This window comes from Macaca fascicularis, chromosome 11 (assembly GCF_037993035.2).
Source record: "Macaca fascicularis isolate 582-1 chromosome 11, T2T-MFA8v1.1".
Lineage (NCBI taxonomy): Eukaryota > Metazoa > Chordata > Mammalia > Primates > Cercopithecidae > Macaca > Macaca fascicularis.
Genome location: NC_088385.1, coordinates 119,898,901 through 119,915,016, shown reverse-complemented (window position 1 = coordinate 119,915,016; position 16,116 = coordinate 119,898,901). Strand labels below are relative to the sequence as shown.

The 16,116-nt window shown below is 44.5% G+C and overlaps 2 protein-coding genes across 7 annotated transcripts in view; both read right to left on the bottom strand.

Annotated features, from left to right (window-relative positions):
* Positions 1-6,653, bottom strand: part of OAS2 (2'-5'-oligoadenylate synthetase 2) — a 33,227-nt gene extending 26,574 nt beyond the window's left edge. Inside the window, exon 1 of the mRNA XM_015431579.4 lies at positions 6,313-6,653. Coding sequence (XP_015287065.3) covers positions 6,313-6,489 — 177 coding nt within the window. The 5' untranslated portion in view covers positions 6,490-6,653. The remainder of the gene's footprint in view (positions 1-6,312) is intronic.
* Positions 6,654-12,188: 5,535 nt separating this feature from the next.
* Positions 12,189-16,116, bottom strand: part of OAS3 (2'-5'-oligoadenylate synthetase 3) — a 28,147-nt gene continuing 24,219 nt past the window's right edge. For all 6 annotated transcript variants that reach the window (XR_012420698.1, XR_012420697.1, XM_005572307.5 and 3 more), the window contains 2 exons: positions 15,671-15,818; positions 12,189-15,464 (listed from right to left, as the gene is read on the bottom strand). Coding sequence is in view for 4 of the 6 variants with exons in the window: in XM_005572307.5 (XP_005572364.3) it covers positions 15,453-15,464; positions 15,671-15,818 (160 nt within the window). In the remaining 2 variants the exon portion in view is untranslated. The remainder of the gene's footprint in view (positions 15,465-15,670; positions 15,819-16,116) is intronic.

Genomic DNA, 16,116 nt, shown 5'->3' with positions numbered 1-16,116 from the left:
AATCAAGGAGAAATAAAGCCTTTCCTGGACAAGCAAAAACAGAGGGAATTCATCACCACTAGACTAGTTCTACAGAAAATGCTTAAGAAAGCATTACATCTGGAAGCAAAGGGATGATGTCTACCATCGTGAAAACACCCAAAAGTATAAAACTCACTGGTAGAGCAGATACACAAATGACAAAGAGAAAGGAGTCAAATGTTATCATTACAAAACCCCCAACAACTGGAAAGGTAGGCAATAAAGAGAAAGAAAAGAACAAAGAATGTGCAAAACAATCAAAACAAATACAAAATGACAAGAGTAAGTTGTTACCTATCAATTACAACCCTGAATTAAACAACAGTTTAAATTCTCCAGTTAAAAGATATAGACAAGCTGAATGGATAAAAAATAAGGTCCAACTATATGCTACCTCCAAGAAACTCACTGCATCTGTGAAGATACATGTGGACTGAATGTGTGAAGGAATGGAAAAAATATTCCATGCAAATGGAAACCAAAAGTGTGCAGGAGTAGCTATACTTATATCAGACAAAGTAGACTTTAAGTCAAAAACATAAAAAGAGACAAAGAAGGTCATTTTTTTTTTTTTTTTTTGGGGGGACGGAGTCTCGCTCTGTCGCCCAGGCTGGAGTGCAGTGGCCGGATCTCAGCTCACTGCAAGCTCTGCCTCCCGGGTTCCCGCCATTCTCCTGCCTCAGCCTCCCGAGTAGCTGGGACTACAGGCGCCCGCAACCTCGCCCGGCTAGTTTTTTGTATTTTTTTTTAGTAGAGACGGGGTTTCACCGTGTTAGCCAGGATGGTCTCGATCTCCTGACCTCGTGATCCGCCCGTCTCGGCCTCCCACAGTGCTGGGATTACAGGCCTGAGCTACCGCACCCGGCCAAGAAGGACATTTTATAATTAATGATCAAGAGATCAATTCAGCCAGAGAATATAAGCATGTGTATATATGTATATAGACATATATACGCCCAACAGTGGAGCACTGATATATGTAAAGCAAATATTAGAGCTAAACAGAGAGAGAGAGAGAGAGGCTTTCAATACAATAATTACTGGGAACTTCATCTCACTTTTGGTAGTGGACAGATCACGTAGACAGAAAATCAACAAAGAAATACTGGACTTAGTCTGCATTATAGTCCAAGTGGACCTAATGAATGTTTACAGATTATTTAATGAGCTACAGAATACACATTCTTATCAGCACAGGGAATGTTCTCCAGGATAGACCCTATGGTAGGCCATAAAACAAGGCTCAACAAATTTTTAAAAATTGAAATACTGTCAAGTATCTTAATGGATACTTACCACAATGGATATAGATCACAGTGGAACAAGAGGAACTTTGGAAATTGTACAAATACATGAAAATTAAACAACATGCTCCTGGACAACCATTGGGCTGATTAAGAAATTTAAAAGGAAACCAAAAAATTTCTGGAAACAAATGAAAATGGAAACACAACATACCAAAACCTAAGGGATACAGCAAAGTTGGAAGCAATACATGCTTACATCAAAAAAGTAGAACAATTTCAAATAAACAACCTAACAGTTCATCTCAAGGAATTAGAAAAGCAAGAAAGGCTGGGCATATGGCTCGCATCTGAAATTCCAGCACTTTGGGAGGCTGAGGCAGGTGGATCACCTGAGGTCAGGAGTTCGAGACCAGCCTGACCAACATAGTGAAACCCCGTCTCTACTAAAAATACAAAATTAGCTGGGTGTGGTGGTGCATGCCTGTAATCCCAACTACTCAGGAGGCTGAGGCAGGAGATCACTTGAACCCAGGGGCAGAGGTTGCAGTGAGCGGAGGTCGCATCATTGCACTCCAGCCTGGGCAACAAAAGCAAAAATCAATCTCAAAAACAAACAAAAAAAGCAAGAATAAACCAAACCTAAAATTAGCAGAAGGAAAGAAATAATAAAAATCAGAATAGAACTAAACATAATAGAGGCTAAAAATTAACAAAATGAAAAGTCGGTTTCTTAAAAGCATAAACAAAATGGATGAACCACTACTTAGACTAAGTACACTAAAAAAAGAGAGAAGACCCAAGTAAATAAAATCAGGGATAAAAAAAGGAGACATTACGATTGATACCACAGAAATACAAGGGATCATTAGAGACTATCATGAACAACTATTGTGAATAAATTGGAAAGCCTAGAGGAAATGGATAAATTCCTGAACACATACAACCTACTAAGATTGATCCAGGAAGAAACAGAAAACCTGAACAGACCAATAGAGTGAGGAGACTGAATCAGTAATAAAAAGTTCCTCAACAAAGAATAGCCCAGGACCAGATGGCTTTACTGCTGAATTCTACCAAACTTATAAAGAAAAATTAATACCAATTCTTCTCAAACTATTCCAAAAAAATCGGGGAATTATTCCTAACTCCTTCTATGAAGTCAGCATTACCCTGATACCAAAACCAGACCAAAGACACAACAAAAAAGAAAACTACAGGCCAATATCCCTGATGAACATAGACACAAAAACCTTCAACAAAATACTAGCAAACCAAATCCAGTAACACATCAAAAAGATAACACATGATCAAGTGGGATTTATCCCAGGGATGCAAGGATGGTTCAACATGAGCAAGTCAACAAATGTTGAACATTTGCACATCACATCAACAGAATGAAGGAAAAATCATATAATTATCCCAGTAGATGTAGAAGAACATTTGGTAAAATTCAACATCCCTTTATGCTAAACACCCTCAACAAATTAGGCATGTAAGGAACATACTGCAACATAATAAAGTCCATATATGACAAACCCACAGTTAACATCGTACTGAATTGAGAAAGGCTTTCACCTCTATCCTGGAAGTCCTAGCCAAAGCAATCACACAAGATAAAGAAATAAAAGGCATCCAAATAGGAAAAGAAAAAGTCAAATTGCCCCTCTTTGCATACCACATGATCTTCTATACAGTAAAACCTAAAGACTCCACCAAGAAAACCTCTTAGAACTGATAAATTTGGTTAAGTTGCAGGATACAAAATCAGAATACCAAAATCAACACACCATACCAACATACCAAAATATCAACATATTCTACACATCAATAATGAACTAGCTTAAAAAGAAATCAAGAAAGCATCTTATTTATAGTATTTAACAAAAAATAGCTAGGAATACATTTAACCAAGGAGGTGAAAGATCTCTACAATGAAAACTACAAAATACTGATAAAAGAAACTGAAGATGACACAAGCAAATGGAAAGACATCCCATGCTCATGGATTGGAAGAATTAATATTGTTAAAATAGCCATACTATCCAAAGCAATCTACAGAATCAATGCAATCCTTATAAATACCACAGAAATAGAAAAAACCATCCTAAAATTTGTATGGAAACACAAAAGATCTCAAATAGCTGAAAGAATACTGAGGAAAAAGAACAAAGCTAGAGGCATCACACTACATGACTTCAAAATATACTACAAAGCTATAGTAACCAAAGCAGCATGAGATTGGTATAAAAGCAGACATGTAGACCAAAAGAAACAGAATAGAGAACGCAGAAACAAATCCGCATATTTACGGTCAACTGATTGAGAAAGCACCATTGAGGAAAGGATACTCTCTTCAATACATGGTGTTGGGAAAACTGGATATCCATATGCAGACGAATGAAATGAGGCCCCCATCTCTCATCTTATAAAAAATTAACTAAAAAATGGATTAAAGAGTTAAATGTAAGGCCGGAAACAATAAAACTAATAGAATAAAGCAGAAGAGTAATGCTTCAGGATATTGGTCTATGCAAAGATTTTGTGGCTAAGACTTCAAAAGCACAGGCAACAAAACCAAAAATAGACAATTGGGACTATATTAAATGGAAAAGCTTCTGCATGGCAAAGGGAACAATCAAGACTGAAAAGACAAACTGTAGAATGGGAGAAAATATTTGGAAACTATTTTTCCAAAAAAGGGTTTAATATCCAGAATATACAAGGAACTTGAACAACTCAACAGCAAAGAAAACAACCCATCCCATTTAAAAAGCAGGCAAAGGAACTAAATAGACATTTCTCAAAAGAAGACATACAAAATGGTCAATGGGTATGTGAAAAAATGCTTGACATCACTTATCATTAGGGAAATGCAAATCAAAACCACAATGAGATATCATATCACCCCAGTTAGAATAGCTATTATCAAAAAGACAAAAAATAACAAATGCTAGCAAGAATTTGGAGTAAAGGGAATCTTACACACTGTTGGTGGGAATTTAAATTAGGACAGTCATTATGGAAAACAGTATGGAGGTTTCTCAAAAACTAAAAATGGCATTACCATTCGATCCAGCAATCCCACTACTAGGTATTTATCCAAAAAAGGGATAACTGTACCCCTATGTTTATTGCAGTACTATTCACAAAAGCCAAGATATGTAATCAACCAACATATCCATCAGCGGATGAATGGATAAAGACAATGTGATATATATACACGATAGAATACTATTCAGACACAAAAAGAATGGAATTCTGTCATTTGCAGCAATGTGGATGGAACTATAGGTCATTATGTTAAATGAAATAAGTCAGGCATAGAAAGACAATTATTGCATGTGCTTATGTGGAAGTTAAAAAAAAGTTGATCTCATGGAGGTAGAGAGTAGGATCATAGTTACCAGAGGCTGGGGAGTGGAGAAGGAAATGAAGAGAAGTTGGTTAATGGATACAAACATACAGTTAGATAGAAGGAATAAATTCTAGTGTTTGATAGCACAATGGGGTGACTATAGTTAACAATAATTTATTATATATTTCAAAATAGCTAGAAGAGAAGATCTGAACTGTCCTCAACACAAAGAAATGATAAATGTTTGAGATGACAGATATCCTAACTACCCTGACTTGATCATTTCACATTATATCCATATGTTCAACTATCACGTGTACCTCATATAAATATGTAAAATTATGTAAAACTAAAAAGCAGTAGAATGGACAAATGTGGTATATTCACACAATGGAATTGACACAACAGTGAAAAGATAAACAACTGCACTCCACAACATAAATTTCATAAACATCTTCGGTCAGAGAAACCATGCACTAAAGCACACAGAGCCCATGACGCCATTTATATAGGGTCACCCATGCATCCTGGTTTACATTCCCAGTTTTGGCACCAAAAGTCCCACATCCCAGGAAACACCCCAATCCTGGACAAACTGCGATAGTTGGTCACCCTATATTCGTAAAAAGTTTAAAAACAGGTAAAAGGTGTCTATGCTATTAGAAGTCAGGAGATTGCCTACTTGGGTTTGGAGGTATTGATTGGATTGGGGGCCCAGGGTTCTGGGGCGCTGAGAATGTTTTGTTTCTGAATCTGGGTGGGGGCTACACAGTTACATTGTTTGTGGCTACCTATCAAGCTGGACACTTTGATCTGGGCAGTTTTTCTGTTTTACTTCAGTGAGGAAAAATGTTAACACTATTGAGAGGCAGGATAGTGTAGTGGTTAAACATGCATGCCCTCAAGTCAGTTACCCAGGCTTAAAATCCCAGTTCTGACAACAGCTGTTAACCAAACTTGCCTTAGCTTCCTGAGCCAGGGCTGGGGACACCACATGTCTAGATTTCTTTATTGCGGCACTAGCTGGTGTGTGCAAGGGGTAGAGACCAAAAAGCGTGGCACCAGCAGAGAAGGGACGTCAGCAGCGCAGAAGGGTAAGAGGGTAGTATTGGGCCATGAGGACCCCCACACCCCCAATTCTAGGGTCCTGGCACCTCCCCAATCCCCCTTCCTCCCCAGAGGTCCAGAATTTTCAGCCTCAGTCCTGAGATTTGTGTCCACAAAACCAAATATTTCTAACTGATGAAAGCCACTCCTTGCTGCGAAGAAACCAGAAGGCAACCTGGATAGTCTGATCAAAGTTCTCTAGCCTCCATAAGTTTACTCCTCTGTACTGTGGAAAGGACAGAAGAAAATGGCAGTGAGTAATCACGGTGAGTTCACTGAGCACTATGTGCCAGTCTTTTGCTAAGAATGTGATGTGCTCAAGCCTTATGATACTCTGAAGTGGGTACTATGCCTCTCCCCATTTTACAGATTCAGAGACTGAGGCACAGAGAGGTTAGGTAGCCTGCCCAGTGTCACACAGCTCTGGAGCAAGAGCCTGCTCCAGAGCCTGAAACTCCTACACCACATCCCACCCAAGTGTGGGCTTCACACATAATAGGCGCCCAGCACCCAGTAGCTCGGCCTTGCTGCCGCTGTGGAATTTCCTGCCCCCCATAGCCCCAGCCTCAGCCCTGGACTCACAATGGCCACTCCTTGCACCAGGGGGAACTGGTTGGGTGCCTGCAGGACATCACAGATGGTGTTCACCATGTCGTCGATCAGTGTCTGACACTCTTCGTAGGGCTTCAGGTATTCCTGGATAAACCCACCCAGCTTCTGAGCAGGCACCGAGGACAGCTGGGACCCCCCATTTCCCATTGCTCTCAGCTGGCTGCCGGCAAGACAATGAATGGCAGAATGGGAGGCAGAGGAATTCTCGCTGCTGCCCAGAGACAGGAAACAGAAACTGAAGTCTAGAGGCCTCTCTCCACCCGCTGCAGCGAGCTACCAACTCCTGCATCCGGGGCAGGGAAACGAAAACTAACTTAAGCTCAGAGGCTCTGCCCTGCCCCTGCAGTGAGCTACCACCTCCTGCATCCGGGGCAGGGAAACGAAAACTAACTTAAGCTCAGAGGCCCTGCCCTGCCCCCTGCAGCGAGTTTACCAACTCCTGCGTCCGGAGCAGGGAAACCAAAACTAACTTAAGCTCAGAGGCTTTCGCCTTCCCCTTGCAGCAAGGTTTACCAACTCCTGCACCCCAGCAGGGAAACCAAAACTGACTCAAGCTCAGACGCTTTCCCTGTGCCCTGCAGCATGGTGAACAGCCCTTCAGGGGCTCCCCAAAACTTGAGGTTAACCAAACAGCCTCTAGAACCCCATTATGAGGGCTTCATACCTGCTAGACATCTGTTCTTGGGAACATCACCTGCCCTCTTTGCGCCTCAATTTCCCCATCTGTAAGCTGGGGAAAGTGGCAGCTCTTTCATAGGATTAGCTTGATGATTAAATAATACCTGCAAAGTGCTTAGAAGCAGGGGGCACAGGTCATCTTTTGAGGCTCTGTCCCTTTCGCCCTGTTCTCAGTGACCGGGGAACTCAGATTCAGGGAGAGGAGCAGAGGAGAAAGAGACTCAGAGAGGAAACTGACTTGCTCAGGGACACAGCAAAGCAGGGACCTAACTGGACTCAGGTTTTGGTCTGCTTCTGTGTAAACACAGGCCCCGGAGTGGTCAGCGGGTGGGAGCCTCTGTGTGTCCAGTTTCTCAGCACACTTGTGGACAGCCGTGGGACCATATGAGGCACTTGCCCAGCCCCTCAAGGGCAAGAAAACACGCCCCAAGTGCGTGAGCCAGAAAGGAGAGAGACATGCAACTCCTGTGCCCAGAGCTTTGAAAAACAAAACTCGCAGAGAACTCCCAGACAGCTGCCTTGGCCCAGAAAGAATAATTCACAGAGAAGGCAAACATCTTCAAGATGTCAGGTGGGGGACCCGGGCTCTTCCATGCTGGGATGGTTAATTTTATGTGTCAAGTTGGCTGAGCCCAGGTACCCAGATATTTGGTCAAACATTATCCTAGATCTTATTGTGAAGGTGTTTTTTAAGATGAGGTTAGCATTTACATTGGTAGACTTTTTTTCTGAGTAAAGCGGATTATCATCTGTAAGGTGGTGGGCCTCATTCCATCAGTTGAAGGCCTCAATAGAATAAAGACTGAGCTCGCTCAAGGAAGAGGGAATTCTGCTGCAGGCTGCCTTGGCCTCCACTTGCAGCAGGAACTCCTTCCTGGGTCTCCCACCTGCCAGTCTACCCTGCCGATTTTGGATTTGCCAGCCTCCACATTCACATGAGCCAATTCCTTAAAATAAATATCTCAAAATAAAGATACATACCCTGTTGGTTCTGGAAAACCTCAATTAATGCTCATGCTCATTAAGGGCCTTCCCTGCCCTTATCCAACTTCTACTGCAACACCGAGAGGTAGGCAGGCTGGGCAGGCGTAGTCTTAAAGCTCCTTTCTCAAATGAGAACATGGAGGCTCAGAGAGGTGGAAACATCTGCTCAGCAAGTTGTCAGGCTAGGTTCTAACACTAACACACCGCCTGACCCCAAAGCCTGTGCTTTATTTGTTACTTTAAAAAACACTTTATTTTGAAGTAATTTGAAACGCTGAGAAAATTTACAAGATGCACACAAAGAACTTCCTTAGACTTTTTACCCATCATATTTTTACCACATTTGCCCCTCATTTTCTTGCTATTTATACATTTTAGGAGGCTTTTGTTTTGTTTTGTTTTTGAGACAGAGTCTTGCTCTGTCGCCCAGGCTGGAGTGCAGTGGCGTGATTATAGCTCACTGCAGCCTTACCCTCCCAAGCTCAAGCAATCTTCCTACTTCAGCCTCCTGAGTAGCTGGGACTATAGGCATGCACCACCATGCCTGGCTAAATTTTTTAAATTTTTTGGTAGAAACGGGGATTTCTACCAACATGTCACCATGTTGTCCAGGCTGGGCTTGAACTCCTGGCCTCAAGCGATCTTCCCAATTCAGCAACCCAAAGTGCTGGGATTACAGGCATGAGCCACCATGCCCAGCCCTTCATGAGTATTTTTATTCCTGAACGATTTGTGTCCATGTTGCATGATTTATGTCCCTTTACTCCTAAATGCTTCAACCTGTATCTCTTAAGTACAAGAACATTGTGTTACAGAAGTACAGAACAATGGTCCAATTCAGAATTTTAGCATTGATGCAATGCCATCATCTCTTATAACATATATAATAAACATAATTTTATATAATTTATATAATATATAATTTATATAACATATATAATAAGTATATATTTATTATATAAATATCGCATAAATATATATTTGAGACAGAGTCTCACTGTCACCCAGGTTGAAGTGCAGTGGCACAATCTCAGCTCACTGTAGCCTCAACCTCTCAGGCTTAAGTGATCCTCTTGCCTCAGCCTCCTGAGTGGCTGGGACTACAGGCACATACCACCATGTCTGGCCAATTTTTGTATTTTTTGTACAGGTAGGGTCTCACCATGTTGCCCAGGCTGATCTTGAACTCCTGGGCTCAAGTGATCTGCCTGTCTCAGCCTCCCAAAGTGGTAGGATTACAGGCATAAGCCACTGCATCCAGCCATAAATATATTCTTATACTGAAAATTTTACCAATTATTCCAATACTCTTCTTTATAGCATCCCCCCTGCCAACATCTAGGCTCACACATGACATTTAGCTGAAGTATGTGACAGACATGTTTCCTGGGAAGCCCACTAGGAAAACAATGGGGATTTTTTTTTTTTTTTTGAGACGGAGTCTAGCTCTGTCGCCCAGGCTGGAGTGCAGTGGCGCAATCTCGGCTCACTGCAAGCTCTGCCTCCCGGGTTCACGCCATTCTCCTGCCTCAGCCTCCCGAGTAGCTGGGACTACAGGCGCCTGCCACCACGCCTGGCTAATTTTTTGTATTTTTTTTTTAGTAGAGACAGGGTTTCACCATGTTAACCAGGATGGTCTCGATCTCCTGACCTTGTGATCCACCCACCTTGGCCTCCCAAAGTGCTGGGATTACAGGCGTGAGCCACCGCGCCTGGCCAATGGTGATGTTTTTACTGGGGGAAGTTTCCTCGGTGTTCATTCTTGAGGTATTTTAATGGTGTAAGTTGAGTAATTCCCTGCTTGTGGCCCATCTAGTCTGTCCCTATGGACACCAAGATTTAAGGGTCATCTCCATGTTCTGTAGGCCAGGCCCTCCTGGCCAATCCTGGGCCTACCACTCATGGTGAGGACTGTGTCCCCTAACGGGTGCTATCTCCTGGCCTCTGTTACTCCAGGGTTCCACCATCCCCTTTGCTATCAGTGAGCCTAGCTCCCAAGGGTCCTCACCCACCATCCTGTGATGGCATCTCTTGCAGAAGAGGCTCTCTGAGATTCTCTGTGATGCTGGCTGGTGTCCTCTTCTTGGTCCACTCCTTGTGGCCTTGGTAAAGGGGAATCTTGGTTCCCTGGGTCTTATGCAGCCTTCCCAAGCACTTTCACTTCCCTGACCTTTCATCCCATCTGCCACCATCTCCCCTGCAATTCTGGCATTTGGATCTCACTCAGCATGACCTCCTACTTTTTCTCCTCTTCTAGGAGCCCTCCTAGCAGCAAGTTTACACCTTCTCCTGGAGTCCTTGCCAGGGTGTGCAGCCCTGAACTTCTGAAAGACTTCCGAATCAATAAACCCTTTCTTATCTGGCCTCACACTACAGCCCCTTGATCGAGTACCCTCAAGGTCCACTCCTGCACATACTCACCCGACTTCTGCTGGTCATGCTGGCTTGGCCCTCCAGCTACTTTGAGATACAGGCCCTTTCCTCCCCTGTGAGGCCCATCACATCCCTGGCTGGTTTATGCTGGAATTTAAGCCTAGTCACAACCCTTGTGGGCAGGAGAGGAGGTGGGCATAGGGACAAACATCTTGTGGATGAGATGCCTCTGTAGGGTTTCCAAGCAAGGGAGGAGGGTTAGCTCTTAACAGGGAGGGATGGATGGGTCACTTCTACAGCTCTTAGGAGTCAGAGGAATCTGGGGATTCAAGATTCTCCGTTGGACTGGGGTGGTGGCTCTTGCCTGTAATCCCGGCACTATGGGAGGCTGAGGTGGGCAGATCACTTGAGGTCAGGAGTTCAAGACCAACCTGGTCAACATGGTGAAACCCTGTCTCTACTAATAATACAAAAATTAGGTGTGGTGGCATGTGTCTGTAGTCCCAGCTACTCGGGAGGCTGAGGCAGGAGAACCACTTCAACCTGGGAAGTGGAGGGTGCAGTGAGCTGAGATTGTGCCACTGCACTCCAGCCTGGGTAACAGAGCAAGACACTGTCTCAAAAAAAAAAAAAAAAAAGGATTCTCAGTGGCATTAACCTGAATGTCCCCATTCTATGTGACAAGGCCCTATTCTTTTTTACCATGTAGGGTCCTGATCACATTGAGCAGACCTGATTATTTTGACAGCATATCATCACTTTCTCATCTACCCACTAGGATGGCTATAGTCAACATAATCAATGAGTGTTGGCAAGGATACAGAGAAACTGGAACTTCCATTCACTGCCAGGGGTGGGTGTGTATAAATGGTGCAGCCACTGTGGAAAACAGTCTGGCAGTTCTCAAATGGCTAAACGTAAGCGTTATTACGTGATCCAGAAATTCCACTCCTAGGTATACATGAGGGTTAATTTTATGTGTCTACTGGACGGGGTTAAGGGATGCCCAGATGGCTGGTAAAATGTTATTTCTGGATGTGTCTGTGACCATGTTCCTGGAAGAGATTACTATTTGAATCTGTAGACTGAGCAGAGAAGACAGCCCTCACCAGGGTGAGTGCGCATTTTCCAATCCACTGGAGGCCTGAATAGAACAAAAAGAGGAACAGCAATTTTTTTCTCCCTGCATGAGCTGAGGCATCTGTCTTCTCCTGTCCTCAGATATTATTGATGCTCCTGGTTCTTAGGCTTTCAGACTTGGATTGGGACTTATTCCAGCAATCTCCTGGTTCTCAGCCTTCTGAATTGGTCTGAAACTACAACCACTGGCCTTCCTGAGTCTCCAGCTTGCAGATGGTGGATCACAGAACTTTTCAGACTCCATAATCACACAAGTCAAACCTTCATGATAAATCTCTTTCTATATATCTCTCTCTATTCTAATGGCGCGGTTTCTCTGGAGAACTCTGATTAATACAGCACGCAGATGCTCCTTGGCTTATGATGGGGTCATCAATTGTGGACCGCCTTTTATACCCAAGAAAAATGAAAACATATGTCCACACAAAATCTCATACAAGAGTGTCCATAGCAGCTATTAGTCATAATAGCAAAAAATGCAGCAAAATAACAAAAAAGTGGAGAGTATCCAAATACCTATCAATGGAAGACGGCTAAACAAAATGTAGTCCATTTATGCAGTGGAAACGTCATTCGGTAATAAAAAGGAATGAAACACCAACATATACTATAACATGAATGAATCTTGAAAACATGTTAAGTTAAAGAAGCCAGACACAAAAGACCACATATTGTATCATGCCATTTATATGAAATATTTGCAATAGATGAAATACACAGCAGATTGGCGGTTTCTAGGGATTAGGGAGAGAATGGGTTGGAGGAATGGGGAATGACTGCTAATGGGTTTCAGGGTTTCCTTTTAGGGTGATGAAAATGTCTGGAATTACTATGATGAATGCATCTGTGATATGGCTCTAGTTATGAATATGCTGCATATAAGTTTTATGAATAGACACCAAGTATAAATCTTACGAATATACTCACACCACTGAATTGTACACTTTAAAAGGGTGAGAGCTTTATGGTATTGACTTATATCTCAATAAAAACTTTTTAAAAATTAAACACACACACGCACACACCAATTTCTTTGGAGTCCTGTATTTCTTAGGATTCGGTTCTGGACTTGATCTTCACTTTCTCTGCCTTCTGGCTGCAAGAAATGCAAGCCTCTTTCACCACCAAGGAGGCCGTCTGGCTCTCTCACTTAGCCTTCAATTGCTGATTGATTGCATTTAGCTTTTTATTACTTTTTTCCCCAGAGTCTTGGAGAGAGTCACCCAATGCACTGGTCTGTTTATTTACGTACCAGCGCTATGCTGTTTAAATATCAGAGGCTTCATAGTGTGTTTTAATATTGGCTAAGACTAGCCCCTGCTCAGCACTCTTCTTTTCCTGTGTTTTCCTAGCTATTGCGTGTGTATTTTTCCATAAGAACTTTAGTGTCAACTTATCTGGTTCCATAGAAAAGCATATGTGGGTGTTTTTAGGGTGACAAGTCTATCAATCAACTCAGCGAGAACTGACATCTTTATGCAGTCAAGTCTTTCTACCCAAGGGTGTGGCTAGACCGGGAAGCCCCCAAAAGTTCTAGTGGGGCCAATATGCCAACACCAGGGTGGCCATTGCCAAAGACTGAGAGCCTGGAATGAAATACACCCCTTTTCAGATCAGCAAGGCCTCCTCTCTGCCCTGCCCAGATGACAACCACTCCTTGTTTCATGCACCTGAGCTGCCCTGGTTCCCACCATCTCATAATTACCCTAGGTCTGGAGCCATTTTACGGGGAGGCCCAGAGTCTGTGTGGTGAGAATGGAAGGCACCCAACTGCGACCCGCCACCTGGTCTACTCAGGAGCATCACTGGCTTGCAACGCCCAGGCCAGGGCCACTCTGCTGCTGGACACCTTGGCAGAGCAGGTCGCTGCTGCCCACTAGAGCTGACCCTGAGCTCTTGGATGTGTGTGTGGCAGCAGCCAGGGCCAATCCAAGAGGTGGAGGTTGGGGTCCTGAGAGTTCTAGCCTTGGATTACTAGGCAGTATTGATGAGGTGAGTCTAAGAAGGTGCCCTTAGCATTGGTTCAGCACCAAGACGGTGGACAGGGATAGAGGCCGTCACTATGGCACAGGTATTAGAAGCCCTGTCCTCTGTCCCTTCACCGACTCTAATCTCTGTAGGCTGAGCCAAGCAGGGCAGAGAACAGGCTCTAGGTGAATCAGAGGAGCTGCCCTTGGTCGCTCTCCTCTCTCCAAGAATGACAATAACGAGGGAAGGCTCTTTCCATCCCATTCAATCTAGCATTCTTAGCAGGTAAGTTTTAACAGTGGTTTGTTGAGAGTCAGGCTGTCTAAGACACTCCCGTGGGGCAGAGAAGGGATGTTCAGTGGCTTCCTTTCTTTGTTTCCTGTTCCTTCCTCTGAGATAGACCCACTCCCTCATCCACCCAACAGACGGCCAGGATGCATCTGCTGGGGACTCCGCCCCTTGGCACTTGGAACCCATTCAATCATACATGTCTCAGACTCCTCTGCAGCCAGAGTTCTGGCTGTAATTTAGATTCTGCTAAGAAAGGGCGGTGGGATCTGTCTTCCCGCAGCTCTGGCAGCTGGCCATCCCTGATGGATGTTTGTGGTTGCAGGAATCTAACCTAGGTTTCGACTTCAGTTTTGTGCATGTGAGGCAGTGATGGCAGGGGCAGTGGTGGCATTAGCAGCAGCAGCAGTGGCGTCTTTCTGACCTCTGATTCGGCTACAGTGGTCTAATCTTGAAACCAATAGTCCAGTGGTGACCTCTGCCTTCTGCTCCGCCAGCCTTTCCAGTGATTTAGATAAAATCCTTTCTGCCTAAGATTCCTGGAGTGTTTTCTGTTTTCTGGGCTGAACCTTGACTAGTGTGGACACTGTTGTTGGACTTGAGGTGAGGAGGGCCTCCTGGATGGACCTGGTGGGCCTTGCTCTGGAGGGCAGAGAGAAAAAGGCTGAGCATGGCTGTTTGGCCACTGGCTCAGGTTTAGGCTCCAGGGATGCAGAATCTCAGCATGTTAGGAGAGAAAACAGGAACGCAATAAAAATTCAAGAAGGCAAACTGAGCCACAGCATCAAGATGTATAAACTAGGGAGGAGTGCAGCATAACAGGTGAAGAAAAGGAGGCCTCCCATGAAGAGGCATCCAATTAGTTGTCCAATAAGAAGGTCCCAATAGCATGCATGTCCCAATTCCCTCTGTCTGCGTCTGTGGCAGACAAAGTAAGCCAATATGGGCATACTCTCCTGCTAGCAACTGAGCTCAGAGGGCTCCTCAAGAGCCCAGACATACACTGTAAACCTATGAGCACCTTCTCTTTTCTGCATCCAGTGCAGACATTGCTAATCAATCACGGCACTTGTACCACCACTTTCCTCTACTGCATCCATGGCAGACATCACTAATTGATTAGATAATTCTTCTCAGCTAATTGGCCATTCTTTAAAACCCATCAGAAGATAAGGCTCCAGGTAGCCAGTACCAAATGGCTGTGGCAGACAAATGAGATGGAAACTCTCTGCCATCCCTATATAAAGTATTTAGATTTGGGAAGAAGGAGGGGCCAGTGGGAGGAAGGGTTGGATTGTAGCAGGAGGAAGGATGTGAGCTAATTTGCATGGGCAGAGAGGAGTCAGGGAGGAGGGGGCATTCTCAGCTGGCTGGGAAGCAGCAGTGGTCGTGGGAAGCAGGATAGAGTCAAGGCAGTGATAGAGAAGCTGCAAATGCAGGCTGGTGTCAAACCATGGAGTCTGGATCCTAGTGTGCAAGTCATGGGAAGCAGGGGAGTGTGTGAGCTGGGAGAGCAGATTCACTAAAACACACACATGCATACATGGGTACACACACACACACACACACACACACATACACACAATCTCTCTCGTCTGGCAGGGGACCCTGAATTTCCTTATGCTGAGGGCTGGTGTCCATCTTCTCTTCATCCAGTAGGACCACTGATTTTCTTGACTTCACACAGCAGCCTAGGGAAGTATTATAGGAGATGTTGGTAACCCCATCCTTTCTGCAGAAGCTGAGACCACATAGCCAGATGGCAAAATGGAAGCACAGGGGCACACCTGGGGCCATCACTGGGTCCTGCCCATTTAGGAGGAGTCATGTCCCTCCCCTGGCCATGCTCCCCCCTCACCTGCAAAGGGTACTTCCTTTGACACCACAGATCTCTCACCTTCACTGGCCATGGCTGGATGGGGATGCCGTTCCGTCCCACGCAGCACAGGGCAGACATGCAGGCTGCAGCTTCCTTGGCCAGCAGGTCCCAGCGGGCACTGTGGCCCAGGTTGCCTGTCGGGTCAGCCGGATCCAGGATGATAGGCCTGTAATTCCCACCCAGGGTCAGTCTTATTCCTGGCAACATCTCAGTGTCCACCTATGGCACCGATTGGACTATTTTCCCTTTTCACCTAACACTTTGCAGGGGCTAGGGCCAGGCTCAGAGATTCCTCAGTGCTCCCAGCACACACTACAGGGCAGGTATAGAAAATAAGACACACATGGCCACTTTGCCATTCTGTATTCAGGCAAACATTACTAACCAACCACAGTGCTACCGCTTACCCCTTCCTTATTCAGAGGAGGCATTGTTAATCGATCACAGCACTGGTTCCACAGCTT